General features: G+C 41.1%; 1 protein-coding gene across 1 annotated transcript; it reads right to left on the minus strand.

Annotated features, from left to right (window-relative positions):
* Positions 1 to 8,238: 8,238 nt before the first annotated feature.
* On the minus strand, positions 8,239 to 15,117 carry BTBD3 (BTB domain containing 3). Its single transcript, XM_054383471.1, has 4 exons — positions 14,772 to 15,117; positions 14,075 to 14,165; positions 13,454 to 13,572; positions 8,239 to 9,278 (listed from the first exon to the last, which is right to left on the minus strand). Exons 1-4 carry the CDS (start codon positions 15,092 to 15,094, stop codon positions 8,246 to 8,248), a joined length of 1,566 nt encoding a protein of 521 aa, XP_054239446.1. The 5' UTR covers positions 15,095 to 15,117; the 3' UTR covers positions 8,239 to 8,245.
* Positions 15,118 to 16,006: the final 889 nt, after the last annotated feature.

Consider the following 16,006-nt stretch of genomic DNA (forward strand, 5'->3'; position numbering starts at 1 on the left):
GCTATAAGGTCTCCCTGGAACCTTCTCCTTTCCAGGCTGAACAGCTCCAACTCTCACAACCTGTCCTCACAAGGGAGGTGCTCCAGCCACTCTGATCATCACCATGGCCCTCCCCTGGACCCACCCTAGCAGGTCCATGTCTTTCTTATGCTGGGGGCACCAGAACTGGACACAGTATTCCAGGTGGGGTCTCAAGAGAGCAGAGTAGGAGAATCACCTCCCTTGTCCTGCTGGTCACACTTCTTTTGATGCAGTCCAGGACACAGTTGGCCTTCTGGGCTGCAAGCACACACTGCTGGCTCATGTTGAGTTTTTCCATCAATTGGTCTGACTGCTGCTGAGTATTGTTTTTTCTATGCACATCTTCCTCTCTCCTACCTGTGTCATTAAAATTATGATAGGTTATCCTTAGAGATTTATCAGCCCTACTGTAAACTAATGTGCTGGATCCTTCCTGTGCTGTGTACTTTAAAATTTCATTCTGTAAGCCTTCCTCTCAGATCAAGTCACATGCACATTTCATTCCAAGTTTTAGTTCAATTAATTTTACTTTTTTTTTTTGGCAGTGCTGAAAAGAAACTCTCCTCCTTCTTGCAAAAGCAGACACGGAGTGCTGAATGCCAGCTTTCTTAGGTGGGAAACAGGAGGTGTTTGCTCTCAGCCCTGCTAACATTGCAAGTCATGTTTCTTTACATGAAAGTAGACCAACAAGTGACAAGAAGCCTGCCAGTGCAAACTCTTACTGGGAAATGCTAGGACAGAATCAGAACAATACAGTACTCTTCAGCTGATTTTACTGACCAATCCACAAACTGCTTTTGGAACTCCAGTTTTGTTTTAAGCCTGTATCTTTTTTCCCAGTACCCCAGAACCAGTGATACCCATGATCACTGTGACAGCTCTGTTGGGGAGTTCTTCTAAAACGGGTACTAAAATGACTGCCATGAGCTGGTAGGAACCCCAATTTTTAAATATTTCACGTTGCATTCAATGATCTTTAAAGGTCCTAATACCAGCTCAGAAATGCCATGAAACACTGACCCAAAATGAACTCACTCTGTCAGTTCATATTTGTTCAAAACATCAGCAGGCTTTATATGCCAGAGCTGGGATCATCCATCTCCCCCACAGCTGGCAGGAAGGTGACAGAAATTACAGAGTTTGCAAAGGTCATCCTGTGTGCCCCAAGTAATTCACCAGAGAGGCATCATGTTGAGCCCATGCCTCAATCACATCAGATCCATGAGCATTTGACAAGTGAACACACCACCCTGCTACTACTGGCCTTGGAAACACAGGTGGAGTGCAGGGAAAGCTTCCTTTCCAAACTGTGTCTTGGGGCTCTTGCTCTTTACCATCTTACTATGAGCCAACAAAGCCTGTGCATAGAAGGATGAAGGAGAGTGTTCGATATGACAACTTCAGGTTGTTTGAAAATTGTTTTCCTAAGCATAGTTAGCCAGCCTGCTCATGCCCTGGGACTCAGGAGGAAGAACAGCTTATCTAGCACATACTGTAAAGAAAATACTACAAGAAGCATGGAGGACACAGGCAAAACCATGTATGGCTTTTACTCTAAGGCAGCAAAACAACTCCCTTTGTAGGGTCTATAAAAACATCAGGCATAAGGAACTTTTAAGAATCGTTTAAATAGTTTTCATGACTGTATTCTTACCTTATCTCTTTTGACATAGCTCCCATAATGTCTGAACAGTTGTCCTGAAACTAGTTCAGCCTGTAAGGCTAGGGAACACTGGAAACCTAAAGGTACACACATGAGAATCATCCTGCCCTCTCCTGCCACACTATGTCAGCATTCAGTACATCCAGCAGAGCTTGCAAGCAGCAAACCACAGTGCTGAGGTGCTTCACCCTTCCCCACCCAGTCCTTTCCACCAGGTGCTTCCAGTCCCCTCAGTCTCAGCACACAGGGAATTGCTGGGTTTCAATCACATGGAAGCCTCTGGCACAGAGCAGGAATAGGCAGCTCAGGGTAGGGAAGAGCTGGAGACTCTCCCGAAGTAACAATAAAAAGCAAAATGGGATTCATAGTCATCAAAAATCACAAGCACAGGCCGTTCAGCAGCCCATCTATAACCTGCCATCACCGAGAGCATGAAAGTACAGGATCCCACTTCTTTGGCTCATGAAATCAGCTCACTCACAACAGCCTGGTGCCTCAGAGCTTCCACTGCTCCGCTGTCCCCCCTTGCATTTTATGCCCTCCAATTCTACATGGCTGCTGAGTTGTTAAACATGATGCTCAGCACCTGGCAGCTGTCAGCATAAGGCAACACAAGGTGTTTCCCCCTCAAGAGATGGAAAACTTTCATCTGCACTTAACATAGCATTACCACTGATGAGATCTCTCCATGCCAGCTCTTTTATATTGTTAGGCTAAAACCAGCCATGGCTATTTCCAAAATACTCGATGCTCCCCAAGCAGCACTTAATATGACTGTGAAGCTTTAAAATGAGATCTAGAAAATTGCATTCTCTAGTATCTGTTCAAATATAAACCTCATTGGACTAGGATGGAGGATCCCTGAAGGCCAACTATATTATCTGTGTCTATAGAAAACAATTAAAAAGTCAATTTTAAAATGCTACAATTAAAGTCTTAATATGTATGCATTTCTGATGTTATCAACAAGCTTGGCAGACTTCAATAAGCTCTTTCAAAATATCAGTGCCTTCAAGCAAAATAGCTTTGTTTGGTTTTCCTCCATGCTGAACAGACTGTGAGCAATTTGCATACACTTAATAGTAAAAATACTTTATCCATACTATGCATCTTCTGTGCTATGAAATCCATACATAAATCTTAGAAGTCTACATAAAGCCTCATACAGATTTACTCTTCTGCCCCACAGATTCGTGGCTGAGGATAAAGAATTCTAGCACAAAAGCCTGGGGTTGGCACATAAAATCTGGTAAGTAAGAGTTTTGTAAGATCTAATGGGAAGGTTTCTACCTGTATTTTAGATAATCAGATTACAGAGGGATTTCAAAATTAATTTCCCTTTCTTGGGCAGTTTTGTGTTGTGTTTTGGGAATAATCACACAAATTGAACACTGCAAATGAAAACTCTGGGTTTGTTGAGGTCACTAGAGCAAATCCTACCAATTGCAGTTGGGCCAGGGCCTCACTTTAATGGGGAAGTATTGGGAAGAAAATAAATTCAGACCTCTGGAAAGGGAGCAGAATGCCAAAAAGCCATTTTAATTTTGAACATGGCCACACCGCCATGTGAGAAAGCAGCTCCTTGTATTGCTCCCCACTGATTTGTTTGCAGCTGTGGCAGGCTTAAGGCCTCTGCTTTTCACAGCAACCAAATACTGCTAAGGGCTTGAAGTTCCTACCTCACCCCTGTGCCAGGATCTCAGCTTCCACTGACTGCTGAGCTTGGGAGGTCCCAAAAGACCCTCCTGTTTACAACAGTCTCAAACAGCTTTTTGAGGAGGTACAAGCCTGTCCTCTCCTGTATGATAAGTAGTCCTTGCCTATCAGCAGCCAAAAAAATTTACCTTTGAGTTCTCACTCCTGAGAGCTGAGCAGTCAAAGGAGCTTATTTCATATGGCACCTTGCCTTTGTGAGAGGCAGTGTTTGCCAGCTCCTGAGGAGTGGCCAAACGAGTGGGAACAGAGCCCTTCATCAAGGAGGGTCTTACCTGTGAGACAAACAACTGAATTTAGCTCTTGGACTTTTCTGCTTCTCATACTCAGAAACATCCTATCACTTTTTATCCTTCCACTTCAAACTCCTTTTTTTCCCTAGTGTAAAATACAGATGCTTCTCTGCCGCACTAAACAATGCTAGAGAGTGACACAGATCTCCCTAACACCAATTTCCAAAGTAAGTGTCCTTATACTTCTGTCAGATTTCAGCCAGAAACAGTGAATGTCCCTCTGGATGAAATATGCCATCCTTTATTCATCTTGTCCACCTAGCTCTTACCTATTTAGCAGCTGCTAGCAGCACCAGTCTCCTGAACTCACATAGCTAGACTGCTGCTGCTGCTGGGGTCCCTCCTGCACTGAATCACACTACTATCTACCACACATTTAAAAGCTAGTATCATTAGTACAGAACAAGGTGCAAGACAGTTCCTGTTTGAAGCCAGTTCCAAACTGAACAGAAGCACTGGGCACTTAGGAGAATTTGAACCAAGAATGTAGTGGTACCAAGTACTGCAGTAAGAATTCTAGAAAAACGACTTGCCAGAAGTGACAAGTTTGAAGTTTGTAAACATACTTTAATCAGAATTTTGGATGAAGTTTGAAGGTACTGTTCTTCTTGGGAAAGACTTCCTCAATCAAATCTCCATGTGTCTATATCACACTGTGGAGTATTTCTTATCATTAACTAGTAATAACTGAAAGGTTTTGAAGACAGACATCACGGAAGTAGAGCTTCAGCTTCACTGACCATAAAAGCATTTAAAATGGTGTTTCAAAGCTCCAGGAAGAAAAAACTGTTAAGTACAAAAATAGTCAGAATTCTGACTAATATTCCATAATTAACTCTTCAGCAGAGAGCAGCCTCTTTGCCCTAACCTTGTCCTTTATTCTGGTACAGCAGAGACTGAAAACCATTACCTTTCCCCTGCCAACTGTCTTTCAGAACAAACACAAGACCCTCCCCTTTCATCTCCACATGCTTTATAATATTAATAGAATATTAAAATATTAATGCTTGCAGACAAGGTCTTTCATAAAGCACAAATTAATTCATTCACTCTAGCTCATTAGCTTAATCGTCAACCTTTTTACAATATAACTGATTAACATTTCCATTGTTCTTCCTTGTGTTTTTCCTTAGACTTTTACTTCTTTGGGGATCAAAAGATCTCTGAATACATAAACTCAACAACTATCTATGCACAACTGTACAACAACAGAAACTGCTAACAAAATAAAGGCTTTCACAGCTCATGCTTCAAAGATATCGCAGGAAACAACCATTTAAGAACCACTTTTATTTATATGTTTAACATGATCATACACATTCATGAGTCCAACAAGATCTGCACTGTGACATTAAAGATACAGTACAATAACATTCAACATGAGGTACTTCATATTTTTTATATATATATATATATATCTATCTGTCCTTTATAAATAATGCTGTAAGCCTGCTAAGGTCAAACACTGCTCCAGCACAAATGGGCACTGGGACCTGAAGTTAGCTGTGTTTATGACAACAAATAATAACAAAAATAAATCCCAAACCAGTTGAGTGTAATAAGTATGTAGAAATTAAAATGTTTACTTAAATACTACTTTAGATGTGCAGAAAGTATATTACACTATACTCTCTTATCACAGATTCCCCTCAGCAGGAAAAGCAAACATACAAGTAGCAAAAATGGCCAGGTACAGTTTAAGACAGAAGGATCTCAATTGACATTATGCTCACCTTCTGGGTTGCTACAGCTGATACTTTCAAAGTGTCAATCAGCATATTCAAGCTTGGATGCTACTGCCAAAGAACAACCAAATCCATACTTAGACACCTACTTAGGTGCCCTGATGTCCTAACGTGACTGGTACTGGCCACCTTCTTATATGCCAGTACTTGTTAACATCAAGCAGCATTCAGAATCAAGTTGTGCTATAAGCATCAAAAGGTGTTTTCCAGTGCTTATATTTAACCCCACACTGAATATTTACATGCACCAGCTCCCAAAATCTAGAATGGACTCTGAGGAATTAAGCTAGAGGTTGCTTTCATCCTACTTCGTCAAAAACATTTCAGAAAAGTAGCAAATAAAAATAATAATTAAACAACAGTTCATTTTCTACCTATTACAGCTACACAGTATGATGATCTCCCAACTTCCATTCCAGCCAGTGAAGGTAGTAGAAATCTCACCTCTATTGGCAGGTAAGTAAAAACCAAATAATAAATTTTAAAAAGTGAGAACCCAAGCCTAGTTATACCAGTGTAGTACTCTCTGCCTTGTCCCACCAGCTGAGGCACCTGATTTTTTCTGAACTCAGAATGCAGCTTGCTACTGCTAGCAACGAGTCAATCTGATCATCATTCAGGGGAATTACATCAACCGCTTGCCATAAGAAAACTTCACCATCTGATTAGTGTCTTTCTCTGCTTTCAGATATATTTAAGTAAATGGAACAGCTGCTCAGCTGTTGCATAAAAGTAGATGACCTCATCACAATCTCACAAGTCCTTTTTGCAGACTCTACAGCAACTCTTCCTCCAGTCCATAAAATGATGCTCATCTATTTTAGGCTGCAGATCTAAATATAATTAACTGGAGGGCTTTTTTAATCTCTCTGGGAGTTTTCCATGTAGCATTCTGTTTAGATTTCACTAACAGTCTGGATTATGTATATCTGTTACAAAAGACCAAAACGTTTTTCTGTATATTTTGAGGGCATTTACATTTCAGAAAGAACGTTGCTCACACACACATATGTATGTATGGATATAAAACATTAAACACTAAGATGGCTGAAAAGCATAGATCTTGCAGGGTGTTTTTTTTTTTCATCTGGCTCTCCTTTTATTACCTAAAGAGAAGATCTGGGCTTTGGCCATAAACCGACATCTATGCTCCAGTTTTCTCTACTTCAAACAGTAAAGATGTATTGGCACTTTATGATGGCCAGGGGCCAGGATTCAAACTGTCAAGAAACACTTAGAGTAATAGTATTAAACTGGTAAGAAATCATATGAGAAAAACAATTTTATTATAAAACTGACAAGTGAATTTAGGGTTATGCTACATTAATGTGTTGATATACTATGATATTAATCTTCAGTCTGTCGAAAGAATCATTTGGTCCTCTCATTTGGTTGAAACATACAGAACAAACAGAACCCACTTCAGAGATGAAATGAGATGCTTTACAATAGGTAGTGTCCCTCTGAGAAGCAACTGTCCCAATGCAACGGTGAAGGATTTTCTTATCTTTAAACAGTACCTGTATTTCTTAAACTGTTTTCCTTACTGGATAACGGAGTCATGATCCCTAATTCTTTTCTAAAAATGATACAGACATATGACAAGAAGTTTAAAATTAAAAAAAAAAAACCAAAAACCTAAAAACTAAAATCAAACAAGGAGTTTTGCACCACAATCCTCATATTGATGTGTAACCATAAGCAGTTACAAGAGATCCAGTATTAGAGACTTCCTCCTCCTCCCTGTTATCTGATGATATATACTAAGCATAATATGACCACAGCTGAGAATCTTCCTGTCTTCGTCTATATTTCTACTGATAATATGCAGTAATAAAAAGAAGAAATCTCATTTTACAGAAAAAGAAGTTCAAGTCAGGATTGATATACTCTTTTGTTCCTCCACCTCCACCATGTTTAGGAGAAAGAAAAAACAAAAATGAAATCAACTCAAAATTAAAAAAAAAATCCCATTGAATGATATTAATTTCTATTTAGCAAGGGTTCAAAAACATGCCATTTAAATAGCAGATTGACTCCAATGTAGCAAAAACTAGGTCATGGGAGTAGAGTTTCAAGAGCTGCATACACAATTTGAACATGTGCAAGTACTTCCTTGCCTTTAAGGTGGGACTTCTAGAAAATGAACTCTGAGGGTAATTTGCCAAGCGTACTGCAAACATGTCCATACACCGGGGACATGGTTGGCAAGCTGTATAGCTTCCTGAAAGCTGCTTGCTTCTCTCCATCTTCCCCTGCAGCCATCCCAACAGTTGGCCACAGGAGAATCTCACAAGATGAAGGTTTAAACCTATGCTTTTTCTGTTTACAGTTGAAGCACTTCTTTCAGCTCCCATGATCAAAAGCAGCTCAGTTGATTGGAATCACTAACATCTGAAGAGCAGACAGAAGAGAGCTGCAACTTCAATCTCCCCAAATAATTACAAGTTAAAAGCAGGAAGTGGAAAAAGAAAACAGATCAATGAAGACAGTGTTTAGTGAGATACAAGAGGAGGACATCCTCCAGTGATTCACAGGTGCATCAAAGAAAGGGTCAGCATCATCAGCAAAGAGGCACCGCTCTTACAAAGCCTTTAAAACTTGCTTGCTCCTAGGAGCTTCCAGTTTAAATATCACACTTAAACTTTATCACTAACAATGCTACAAGTATAGCAAGCCAGAAACTTGCCCACAGCGTTTAATTACATATTACCTGTACTGATCACATATCTGCAGAGAAAAAAGCAGTCAGTAGGTCTAAACCAGACAGGTTCTTCATAGCAAAATGCTTTGTCTCCACACATTTTCATTCAAGCATAAAATATGAGTTCGGGAATTTGCCCTCCCTGTACCCCAGTGCCATTTGTACTGTCTGAAGAGCACTGAAACTGAACAGTCACCTTCCCACACTGAACTTCTGTCATTCCTTCTTGTCCAAAATAGCTGAGCTCATTACCATCCAGAATCACACTAGCTGTGTAAAAGGTGTCAGGCTCAATCTGCACTGGGTATTCAAACCACACAGGAAAAGTGTTACTAGAACCATCTGAGAAGTATTTACTCAAGTTCTGGCCTAGGATAACTCCTTGTCGTTTGAGTTCAATCTTGGCACTGTACTCTGCTGATCCACAGCTGGAACCATACAGCCCAAAGCCAGCAATAAAGACTCTCTTATCAACAGCAAACTGGATGCTGTCACACCGGCCCCTGTAGCGCCACTGGTTGCTGCGGTAAGCACAGGACTGGAAGCGGTGGCACCGCTGAGGAACGAGGCCCTTCCGGGGCTTGCTTACAAACTGCAGCTCTGGCTTTTTGGCAGCCGTGTACCAGAGGAAGATATCATTGGTTTCGTTGAGAGTCAGAATCCCGGACTGAGCAGCGCCGTTGGCGAAGTCATCGAGCGCCATAGTAGGGATGCGTATCAAGTAGAGAGCCTTCCCCAGGACCTTGCGCTTGTTCTCGATGGTGGCCGTTAGCTCTTGTCGCTGACACTCCACTTCAGCCCAGTTTAGAGCTGCTTCAAACACAACAATTTCTTTGGCATTCAGAGTCTCCCTTCGGAGAATGCTTTCAAGCGTCTGAAAATCAATGTCACAGAAGCCCTCAGACTTCAAAGCCAGCTCAGCCTGGGCATCAATCACTTCCCAACAGCGCTGGGTCAGGTCAGGTTCCTCGAATAAGCAGCTCTGGGAAAGCAGCACGCAGGCATTCTTTGCACTTAGACTTGTCTCTAGAAAGTTGACGCAGGCACGGGCAAGATGAGGGACAATATACTTCTTGGCAGCATAAAGCGTTGCCAGTACAGTATCTGCAGCCAAATCAATTTCATCACAATATATGTATCTGAAAAAGAACACATGCAGGTAACACTGCTGCTTAATACAAAAGGTAATTTGTCAACATCACCTGAAAATTATCAACAAATAATATTTAAATAGCTCCATATTAAGCAGTGCTTTTAGTAAACATAGATTAAATCCAGAAAGAAAGTAAAATCAAATTCATCACTCACGTAAGACCCTGCAAGAGAACAGGCTTAAACCTAAGGTGAATGAAAGTTCACATTTGGGGTAGATGCTCTGTAGGCAATGGTTATATGTTTACAGACTATGGCTCCTCTAGCTCTGTGTTCCTTCCATAAATGCTGTAGCTACTGAGAGGCTATCTGCTGCAAGCAGGAGCTCCTCAAGGACTACCTTGGCTAACACAACAATCTGGAACATGTACTGCAAAGAGCACCTGGACTGGGTGTCCTGTGATGGTGCATGGAGATTTATTGAGCAGAATACATATGCACAAGAATAAAAACAAGTTTATTTGGAATAACTAGCTAGTCCAAGAAGAGAAATGCTATGAAATTATGTCAGGTGCTAGCCATTTTCCTAACTAGGGAGTTCATTTTGGGGGAGATTGGGGAGGGGGGGAGTGACTTTTTTTTTTTAAACAGGATGGTGAAGCCTACAGGCAGAAGCAAAGAATTCTAATTTGCAGATTTCTTAATGGTTATAACACCCCAGCTTCATCAGCACAGTGCTTTCTCTCAGTCTCATTGCACAGGGAGGAAATAAAATGCTTCACTGCTAGGCTTCTATGGTGGAAGAGGAGAAGGTGAAATTCTGTTTATGTGACTAAACTGCTGGGATTCATTGCTCAGAGAAATGAAGCATTGTACAGTTTGTTCTTTTTAATATCGCATGCTTCAGGGCCCCATTTGCAGCTGGTGAATGCGATGTGCTAAAACCATGCCAAATACAATTTTACTCTTCATAGGGATAAGCAAGTTGATGGTTATGGTTGATAAAAGTGCCTTCCTCCAGCAAAGCTTAAGTTTTATGCAACCCTGTACTAAATGAAAATTTTCTAGTTAGCAGCTTTCCCTACACAATGGATTTTTTGCAGAACAGATGTGTTTATAAAGTGAAATTAGTAACTACATTGACCTGATTTTAGTTAGAAACATGTCTATTTGTATTTTTGCAGATGCAGGGTACTATCCTCCAAGCCACACACACTTGCAAAAATGTGCTCAGAGCAGATACTGCTTAAGCAATTATAAAAATCTAAGAGGTCACAGAGAAAAAAAATACACACCTGACCCTTTTTATTTTAAATCTGTATTACTTGGTTTCAGCTGGGCTACTTCGAAGAACAGAAAGCACACCTAGGTATCACTGGTTACAGGCTTAGCTTCTTCACTGTTTAAAAAATTGTCAATGTATCAATTTTTATGATTCTCCTCATTGCTCTCCAACTCTTTTCTCCTTTCTATTACTTCTCTCTGCCTGCTAGTACAGCAGAGAAGGATGACATCTGTTTTAAACTGAAATAGTACAAAAGTTGCTAGCTTAATATTCATGAAAGTTAAGAACTACTATGACTGATTTACAACAGATACAAAACAGATTTGCTGTCAGCAATATTCCACATTTCTCACTCTACCAGTGCACCTCAATTCTGGTCTGGAATTACTGATAGTCCAGTGGCACTCCGTTCTTAAACAGAGGATTCTGCCAGACCGCAGGGTTTCACGGTATAGTTACACATTCATCCTGGGCTAAGATGAGACCACAGTTCTGACATGAGCAGTCTAGATTAAAATAAGGTATAATACACTGAAGACACCAATTCAGTGTGTCAGCCAGACTATAAATGGAACCCTATTTTAAAAACCGTAGAAAGCAATTTTACTGGGAGAAAAGTAAGTATACCTCTACCAGCTGAGCTATTATTTCCTATGTTATACCTGGCAATACCTTGTCTGATGTTCATTGTCAGAATGCCCACTATATAGTAAAGACAAAAAATATTTATGCTGTAAGAATTCACTGTCCAGGGGGAAAAAAATGAAACACCACCCCCTCAGCACCTCCTCCCCAAAAAGAACCAACCACAACAACAAAACCACCACAAAAAAAAAAAAGGCAAAAAATCCAAAACACAAAAAAAATCCCACAAGCAACAACACCCAGCAACAAAAAAATCTCACACAAACCCAAACAGTAAACCAACACAAGAACAAACAAGCAAAGAGAAAACCTGTGACAACTCTAAAAAACCCATGAAACCAAACTAAATGTATTTTCTGATAAAGACTATGATGCATCCCTCCTGACCCCGTGAAGGAGCATATGAAGGAGAGTGTTGCTTTGGGATAAACCATTTCCTTCTGTAGCAACAGTATCATAAAAGCCTTCTGCCATCCACAGCTCACAGTAGTTACAACAACACTCGGGGGGATGACTTCCCAGGGGAAAAGGATCGTGAAGGGGGACCATTGGCTTCCCCCAAATTCCACCCAGTGCAATGCATGCCCTGGATCCTGCAATGAGCAGAATGCTGCACTGCTGAGCAGTATCCCTTCCCTGCAGGGCACAGCTGCAGACGGCCCTGGTGTTTGCAGGCACAGGAGCACTATGCAGGCTCAGGCACTCTGCATCAGTGAAAGTCAACACTGGCGAGGTTAGCTCAACATTCACGGAGGTAAACTTTTTGTGATCTTTTGGTTTTGTATAAGCAGAGAAAGTGAAGGATTCCATGGTTCTAACCAGGCACTCAAACATAGTTTCCTAAATTGCCATGGGGTAAATAACAAGGCAAGACCTAGACATCAGTATTGATACTCTCTTTTCCAGGTGCATTCAGTTGTTTTGGTTTTTTTTTTTATTTATGGCAAATCATGTTTAGCCACAGGAAAACAGATCTGCTGCTCCAAAGAAAGAGGTGTCCAGAGGAACCCAAGTATCTTGTATTTGTGCCACAAAAGCAAAGCACAAGTCTGAGCTCTGAAGAGAACATCTGCAAAATGAGAGGCCCGAGGCAAGGATGTAACTACATAATGTTTGCTCTCAACTTTAGATTACAGATCTGTAGAACATCTGCAGTCTGTAGACTTCAGCCTTTCCCGGCCATTCTTGGTATGAGCACAGAACATTTCTGATGTTCACCATAACCTCCAAAAACACTAAGCAACAAACTGTATATGCAACTTTGAATGTTCATCTGCAGTGCCACTGAAATGTCAAAACAAAGAATACCCAACACCCCTAACCATTCTGTAATCAAAAGCTAGTCAAAATAACCCATGAAATACAATAAACTGCTAGTGATTATGCCATCACATGCAAGAAAATCAGCATATTAAAAGGATCACTATCAGATACTAATGTATATTCTTTATCGGAAAGCAATGGCAGGTAATAAAGCTTAAGTGGAAAAAAAACTCAAAGCTGTAGCATTTCTATGATAGGGCATCTCTCTTTAATGACAGCTTATAGATATTTTCAAGGAAAAGTCAGCAGGGAAGCTGCTTCATTATGCTCATTTAGGGAAGACTATTTCTCATACAGTTTGCAGGAAGAAAAATAATGATCACATAAACTGACTGCTTTCCCTCATTAGAATAAACCCTCTATTTATATGTATACAGCCTTTTTATCACCTTCCAAATGCATCAATATGATACATGAGAAATTTAAATTTTAGAGGCTATATTCAGTAACATAGGGTTGGTTCTTTTCTAAGACAAGACCTGCACACAGAAAGTTTATAAAAGAGCTGGAAAGATACTCAGCAAGTCTGGGTTTTAGGTTGGGTTTTTTTGTGGTTTTAACTTTTCACTATGCTTGCAAAGTAGAACAATGCTGTTGGGTTTTTTTGTTGTTGTTGGTGGTGGTGGTGGTGGCTTTTTATTGTTACAGCTGACAATTCTTTTTAGTAACTCCACTCTTTTGTAACATGTATAGTGACAAATCAAATCAATAGGCATTACAGTATACAACGTGCCCAAAGATCCCCTGCCAAAGTCATTATTTATAGCTGCTTACATTAGTTTAATACATACATCCCCAGAAGTAAAAGAGGAGAGCAAAATGATACAAAAGTTCAAAATACTTGAAACACAGAGTAATATTTTAGCTGACTGCTTTCTTTCTGCTTATACACAGCCTAATACTTTAGCTATTACCAATGCATGTATACATCATAAAGGAAAACATATCCAGCAGATGAAGGATGCTTACTTCAGCATTGCAAGAAAAGCAGCAGGCTCAACATCTGGTATACGGATTTCATCTTTGTCCTCAGCAAGCTCTCCGTAGAACATCGCATGGAACACAGAGCTCCCAACAGCCAGGACGTACTGGGGAGAAAGGGAAATCTTATTTCATGCTTTAAACTGAAAGCACTGCCAACAAAAACAATGTGGGAGAGCCAATCTGAGAATAGTGGGCTTCACTGACAGACTCCATAGACACACTTCAGTAAGAAATGAAGTCAAAGTTAAGAGAATTACACATTTTCCCTGTATTTTACTCTCATGGGTGTATATGCATTAGCTACTGGAAAATCCACCACAGAAGTTATCTATTTTTAGAAAATCTCAAGAGTAATATTAATCAGCAGCACAAAGCAGTATTACCAACTTTACAATGACTGCCTTAGAACACATGTACTATTTAACTGAAAACACAAAGAAAAGCAAGGGACAAGACTATTCTACTTCCACACAATTCCACGTTGCCCTTTAAAACACAGGATGATTGCTGTCCCAGAAGAGCTGAGTCTCCCACGCTGTGTCCCAGCGTAACCGTGGGAGCTCTCTGGCTATCCCCACCCAAGCTGATAGTGCAGCTGTTGCTTACTTTGTGTCCTGGCAGCCGCTGGGTCCCACCTGGTGGCCCGACCACAAAATGAACATCTGCCATCAAGTCATTGTTGAACATCACTGCATTTCTACAAACAGAGGCAGCATGATAATTTATGGCACTGAGTAATTTTGTGCTTGCCCCAAACCCAAGATATAAGATATTTTAACAATGTAAAGTTGCATGTTAGTAAAGAGAAGCAAGTCACACTTAGTTTTAAGCTAGTTTACACATCATCACATAAATATATCACAGAAAAAAGTAAGCAGAGATAGGGGGAAGGGGCATATCTGTGTGCAAGAAAAAAAAAACAACACAAAAAACATCTCTAAACTCATGAGAACTTTTCAAAACCTGAAAATCAAAATCATGTATCACTGAAAACCCCTGAAAACACTGAAAACTAAGGTCTAAAAGCAAATCTTTGTGGGCATGCTGCAGCTTTCAGCAACATTTTTATTTACTCAAGACAAACAGCTGCACAGTCTGGAAAAAAGGATATTAAAATATTTTCCATTACCAAAGTACTTGCTTCACACACATACAAAACAAAACAAAACAAAAAAAACCCAACAACAACAAAACAAAAAAACAAAAACCCCAGTTGTTTTCTCCAGTAAAGAACTAAATACATACACTATAAACATTTTGCTACTTTTCAGCACTCCAAACAGCAATAAAGCCTAGAACTTACCTCTCTCTGATGGTTGGATAAAGTCCTTGCCAATTAGGTGCTGGAATAGTGTTGTTGTTATTGAGATTTTGCTGGTGGTACTGCTGGACAGCAGTTGTATTAGTATTAGCTGGTTTCTTTCGGGGAAAAATATCAGCAGCCATCTTCTTCTTCTTTTTGGTCTTCAAGGTAATGATTTCATAGCAAACTGGAGGCAATTTGCTGCTGCTACTGCTGCTGCTATTTCCCTTCTTAGAGTTCTTCTTGGACCTATTCTTGACCGTCTCTGGAAGCATCAAGAAGAAGGTGAGACATTTCATGTTCTTTCCTTTCTCATCTACCATGAGTATACTTGTCTGTAAAGCTAGGTAGCCTAACTAGCCAGGAACATTTAAGAAATGCACGTGGAAGCTGTTAAGCAGAGAGCAGCAGAGTTGAGTTTGCTTCTTTCCCAGCAAGACAAGGTGACCTTTCAAGTGCAGCCAGTGAAAAACAAACAAAAAACAAAACCAAACTGGCTTTAAGTTTGATCCAGTACTTGAATCGTTAAATACATCCCCATTATTCCTGACAGTTTTCTTTCTTTCCAGGTCTCCTGAAGAGGAATCGCCTGGAAGCAGTGCACCTTGCGAGGAGGGCAGGCGTGCGGCTGCAGCGCCGGCGTCCCGAAGGGAGCTAGCGAGAGGCGCGGGGCAGCAGTGCCAGCCTGCTCCGCCAGCCCAAGTTGTGCGTGGCAGGGATGGGAGCGGAGCAGGAGCTGCAGCCCTGCGGATGGAGCCAGGCGGCGCGGGGAGCCAATGGCTGAAGTCACCGATCGCGATTGGAGCCAGGCGCACAGTGACACCTATTGTAGCGCACCCGCTCGCACACCACAGCCGCAGCAGCTGCGCTCCCGCTTCCTGCGCGGCGCTACGGAAAAAATAACGAACGGCACGAACGTGAGCGCGGGGCTGGCCGCAAGCGACTCTGCTTCAGCTCTCTTGATGCTGCTTACAGTGTCACAGGGGAAGCAATAAAAAGTTGAAATCCGGCAGAAAGATCTATTAGAGTCTTTCTGTGGGAGCTACATCCACATGCAGTCAGTGTTAGCATGACTTCATTTGTATCTAGCATTCCCACAAATCCCCGCCCCAACAGTGGTTCAGCCAGAGCAGGCTATAGATATCAGAACCAAATTAAAGCTATCAGCTAGTAGCAACAAAGACTGAGATGCAGTTTAAGCAATCCCCTTCAGCACAGCTTCTGCTCCAGTGTAA

Source organism: Indicator indicator, chromosome 9, assembly GCF_027791375.1.
Source record: "Indicator indicator isolate 239-I01 chromosome 9, UM_Iind_1.1, whole genome shotgun sequence".
In the NCBI taxonomy this organism is placed as follows: domain Eukaryota; kingdom Metazoa; phylum Chordata; class Aves; order Piciformes; family Indicatoridae; genus Indicator; species Indicator indicator.

Excerpts from the sequence above, each read along its gene's own strand:
- BTBD3 (XM_054383471.1), bottom strand. The coding sequence starts at position 15,094 with ATGGTAGATGAGAAAGGAAAGAACATGAAATGTCTCACCTTCTTCTTG. Across the intron at positions 14,166-14,771 it reads TATCCAACCATCAGAGAGAG|AAATGCAGTGATGTTCAACA; the intron begins GTAAGTTCTAGG and ends CTCTGTTTGTAG. Across the intron at positions 9,279-13,453 it reads GCTTTTCTTGCAATGCTGAA|ATACATATATTGTGATGAAA; the intron begins GTAAGCATCCTT and ends GTTCTTTTTCAG.